The 4,712-nt window shown below is 53.9% G+C and overlaps 1 protein-coding gene across 1 annotated transcript in view; it reads right to left on the minus strand.

The window, feature by feature from the left end:
• ARHGAP4 (Rho GTPase activating protein 4) overlaps positions 1 to 4,712 on the minus strand; it is a 15,813-nt gene that overhangs the window by 4,480 nt on the left and 6,621 nt on the right. Inside the window, exons 9-12 of the mRNA XM_007456657.1 lie at positions 807 to 908; positions 481 to 672; positions 276 to 360; positions 1 to 2 (exon numbers count right to left, since the gene is read on the minus strand). The exon at positions 1 to 2 is cut by the window's left edge and continues 26 nt beyond it. Coding sequence (XP_007456719.1) covers positions 1 to 2; positions 276 to 360; positions 481 to 672; positions 807 to 908 — 381 coding nt within the window. The remainder of the gene's footprint in view (positions 3 to 275; positions 361 to 480; positions 673 to 806; positions 909 to 4,712) is intronic.

The raw sequence follows: 4,712 nt of genomic DNA on the forward strand, positions 1-4,712 counted from the left end.
ACCTGGGGAGAAAAAGTTGGTGTGTCTCTCGGGCCGGGAGGTTTCTCAACACCCCGCAGAGGGAGAGGGCAGCCTGAAGGCCCAGGGCAGTCACAGGACAAAAGGCGGGATAGGGGCCGGGACCCTCGCTGGCTTATTGCCTGCGTGCCAAGCACCCTCTCTGGGTGGAAAGGGCGTGGGCCGGGTGGAGGACCCAGGAGGAGAGCCACGCTGCGGCCGCTCCCCGCCCTGGGGGTGGCGAGGCAGGGGCTCAGGGGGCCAGGAGCGGGGCCCACCTCGCTGAATGGCCTCCTGCAGCTTCTCATGCTTGGCCTGCAGCTTGGCAAGGATGCTCCGTCCACTCAGGTACTCCTGGAGTTTCTATGAAGCCCCAGGAAGAGTCCAAGGCTTTAGTCCTAGCTCTGGGCCTCCCCGGCCCACCCCCCCCCCCCCCCCCCCCCCCCCCCCCCCCCCCCCCCCCCCCCCCCCCCGCCTCCCCACCGTGACGTAGAAGGTCTCGGTCTCCTGCTGCTGCCCCCGCCTCCGGCCTGCCTGCCTAACCCCTGGGTCCGAGCTGGTGGACTTGAGGGACTCGGTGGAGGGGCTGGCCTGGAAGGACTCGAGCATGTCCCCATCTTCCGACGCCACCACCTCCAGCAGGGCCTGCAGGGTGGCCTTCAGCGTCTTGTTCACCTGGGGAGGGGACAGCACCAGGACAGGAAGAAGTGGGAGACAGGTGAGGGACGGGGAGTCCAAGTCAGAAGGAAGGGGGAGGGCAGACCATGTCTCCAGGTCCCTGTCCCTACCCAGGGCCAGATCACCCATACCTCCTCTGTCTCGATGGTTTGTCGGTCCAGGCGGCTCTGGATATTCTGGGCTCTGGGCAGAATCTCGTCCCGCAGCTCCATCTCAACCCGGATCTCAGCCACCTGCAGAGGGCAGCATCCAGGGGGCTGAGGGTCACGCCTGAGATGCAGGGTGGGGCTGGGCAGCAGGCACCGAGGTCTCTGGGGCCCATTTTCGCTGCCTTGGAGGCCGATGCACAGGACCACCAGCCTTGACGCTGCGTACAGCCGGATCTGAAGCATGGCAAGGACGCCTTCCCAAGGGGAAGGCGCACACCCGCACGCATAGAGACTTGTGCACGGACGTTCCCGGCAGCGCTACTCCTAACAGCCCAAAGGAAGGAGCAACCCAAGTGTCGAGCAGCTGATGGAAAGACAAGCAAAGTGTGGCCTCTCCACACAATGGAACGTTATTCAGCCACAAAAAGGGAGGAAATTCTCATATATGCTTCAACATGGGTGAACCCTGAGGACATTATCCTCAGTGAAATAAGCCTTTTGTCACAAAAGGACAAATGGGATACGATTCTACTTGTACGAGGTGCCTGGAGTAGCCAGATTCCTAGAGACAGAGAGTAGATGCTGGGGGCCATGGGCTGGGGGAGGTCGGGGGGAGTTAGTGTCTAATGGGGACAGATTTTCCATTGAGGAAGATGAAAAAGTTCTGGGGAATGGACGGTGGTGATGGTTGCACAACAGGGTGAAGGTGTTTCATGCCACTGAACTGTGCACTTAAAATGGACAAAATGGTAAGCTTATGTATATTTTACCATGATTATAAAATTTCTATCCAGGCCCTAGAAAACACTGACATTAGAAGACCCACCCTCTCAAGCCCACATAATGGGCAGAAAGCTAGAAATTGACTCTCTGGAAAGGATAAATCAGAGGGATTCTGGACCCAGGGACACTAGTCACTGCTGAGGAAGGGGACAAAAGTCCCTACTGATGAGAGAGAACGCAGCAGCCGCCGCCATCTGGGGCTGGCCAGGAGCTCAGAGCTGTGCCTCAGTGTGGGCCCGTTGGACATAAGGAATGTCACAGAGCATCAACGTCAGACAAAGCCACTGTGGCCATGACGGCTGAAGATAAACACGAGATCAAGTCATCAGCGTGTCTGAGCACAGACCAAAGCAAGAACTTTGTCCAAGCCACAAAAATGTGCAAACCTCCGTGCGTCCCAGCTAGTGTGAGGGACGGTTCCTTCCTCACTGATGACAGCTCTAGCCTCCCTTTACCCACCCCTGCCCCGTCTTCTCAATAAGATTTATTAAGACACCCTGTCAGAGTTACCCATTTCCTGACAGCATCCAAGCCAGAGCCAAGCCCCTCCCCCAAGTCCCCTAACCCTTGCCCAAGTCCTCTGAGTCCTTTCTAGTACCCTCTTACCGAGACACCCCCAGCTCTCCGTGATGTGGGTGTCCCTCACAGCAATGATCTGAGTCCCTGCCCAGCCACCCTGGGGGGAAACCCACTGCTGCAAAGCTCTGTTCACACACATCAGATACGTAATGCACCTCTCTTCAGTGCCTCCTCTGAAATATGAATTGACGGCCAAGAACTGGCAGCCATTTGAGGGCGAGCTCTAAAGTGGAAGACATAGATCAAAGCAAGAAAACAGTGAAAAGGCAGAGGGAACCGGGGGAAATGTCAAGAAAAGGGATGAACATCTCAGAAAGACTTGAGAAGATACTGTATCCGTGAAACAAGAAGAAAGGGCTATTTTAAATAGGAATTTGGAAACCAAACCACAACTCTTAAAAACAAAAAAATATGAAAGTAAATTTAAAAAAAATTCAACAAGGGGCAGGAAGAAATAGTCGAAAAAATATCTAAGAAAGCAGAATTAAAAGGTATAGCGATGAGAAATAGGAAAGATAAAAGATAAGGAAATCAGGGCTTCCCTGGTGGTGCAGTGGTTGAGACTCCGCCTGCCAATGCAGGGGAAACGGGTTTGAGCCCTGGTCCGGGAAGATCCCACATGCCGCGGAGCAACTAAGCCTGTGCGCCACAACTACTGAGCCTGCGCTCTAGAGCCCGTGAGCCACAACTACTGAGCCCGCGTGCTGCAACTACTGAAGCCTGCACGCCTAGAGCCTGTGCTCCTCAGCAAGAAAAGCCACCGCGATGAGAAGCCCGCGCACCTCAACGAAGAGTAGCCTCCGCTCGCCGCACCTAGAGAGAGTCCACGTGCAGCAACGAAGACCCAACACAGCCAAAAATAAATAAATAAATTTATATTAAAAAGAAAAGATAAGGAACTTAGACTGTCAACCCATAGTGTTCAACATCAAATTACAAGAATTCGCAAAAGGAAGAGAAAAGAAAATTAAGGGAAGGAAATTACCAAAGGAATGATACGGGCTCAAAACCTTAAGACACAAGTTTCCACACTGACGAGGCCCACTGGGTGCCCAGCACCATGAAGGAAAAGGATCCCCAAGGCACGTCATCATAAAACTTTACACGAGGGAAAGGGACCATCCTAAAAGCTTCAGGGAGACAAACTGCAGGTCACGTGCAACAGTCCAGAAATGAGAATGGCACTGGACTTCTCACCTACAATACTGAAAGCTTGAAGTGATACCTTTAACATTGCGAAAGGAAAATGATTTTCAACCTTGAGTTCTATACCCAGCTACACTACCAATCAATTTCAAGGATAGAATACAGACATTTTGGGCTTCCCTGGTGGTGCAGTGGTTGAGAGTCCGCCTGCCGATGCAGGGGACGCGGGTTCGTGCCCCGGTCCGGGAAGATCCCCCGTGCCGCGGAGCGGCTGGGCCCGTGAGCCATGGCCGCTGAGCCTGCGCGTCCAGAGCCTGTGCTCCACAATGGGGGAGACCGCGGCAGCGAGAGGCCCGCGGACCGCAAAAAAAAAAAAAAAGAATACAGGCATTTTTTCAGACATTCGAAGTCAGGAAAGTATGGGGAAAGATGTCCACACAAACAAGGGTAATAAACCAAGAAAGAGGAAGACACAGGATCTGGGACACAGACGGTCCAACGCAGGAGAGAATGAATGGCAGGGAAGGGCAGGACGATGGGGAAGGGAGGTCCTGGACTTCACAGGCCTGCAAGCCGATCAAGGCCTACAAGCCGGGACTGGACGGCTCCCGGGCAGAGCTCTGAAGGGAAGAGATCGCCTGGTGTGAGGGGAAGACAGAGACGACAGCACTGGGAGGTGGCGATGTGGGGAGGAGCCCTAATCATCCACGGAAGGAGGCCGGTGGGGCCTCTGGAAGCGGAAAAGCGCTAGCAGCACCTGCCACGTTGCTTGCAGCAGAAGCAGCAGCTAGAAGACGGGGAAGGGGTTGCGTCTGGGGAGTGGGAATCAGGAACGGAACGGGTGAGTCAGAGAAGGGCTGTGTGCCATTGGACGCCTTGAGTAACGTTTGACTTCCGATATGACTTTGGTCAAAATACAAATTAAATAAGTAAAAGCTCAGTGTAACCCCAGTCCCTGCACAATGTTCATGAGGATAAACTGGTAAACAAAAGAACAGCTCAGAGGTGCATTTAAAAAATGCCTAGTGGGGACTTCCCTGGCTGTCCAGTGGTTAGGGCTCTGAGCTTCCACTGCAGGGGGCACAGGTTCGATCCCTGGCCGGGGAACTCAGATCCCACAAGCCGTGTGGTGCGGCCCAAAAGAAAAAAAAAAAAAGAAAAGATGCCTAGTTATAAGTTACTGTTTGCATGGTTTCTTTCCCCCCAAGTTTGCATTATGAAACGTCTAAGGTACACAGAACCATCGAAAGAAGAGTATAGGGACAGCTATATACCACCCACCAGCTGGCCTCAAAACCAGTCGCATCCTGGCTGTGTTTGCCCTTGTGGGGTGTGTATGTGTGTGTGTGTGTGTGTGTGTGTGTGTGTGTGTGTGTGTGT

This window comes from Lipotes vexillifer, unplaced genomic scaffold (genome assembly GCF_000442215.2).
Source record: "Lipotes vexillifer unplaced genomic scaffold, Lipotes_vexillifer_v1.1 scaffold899, whole genome shotgun sequence".
Lineage (NCBI taxonomy): Eukaryota > Metazoa > Chordata > Mammalia > Artiodactyla > Lipotidae > Lipotes > Lipotes vexillifer.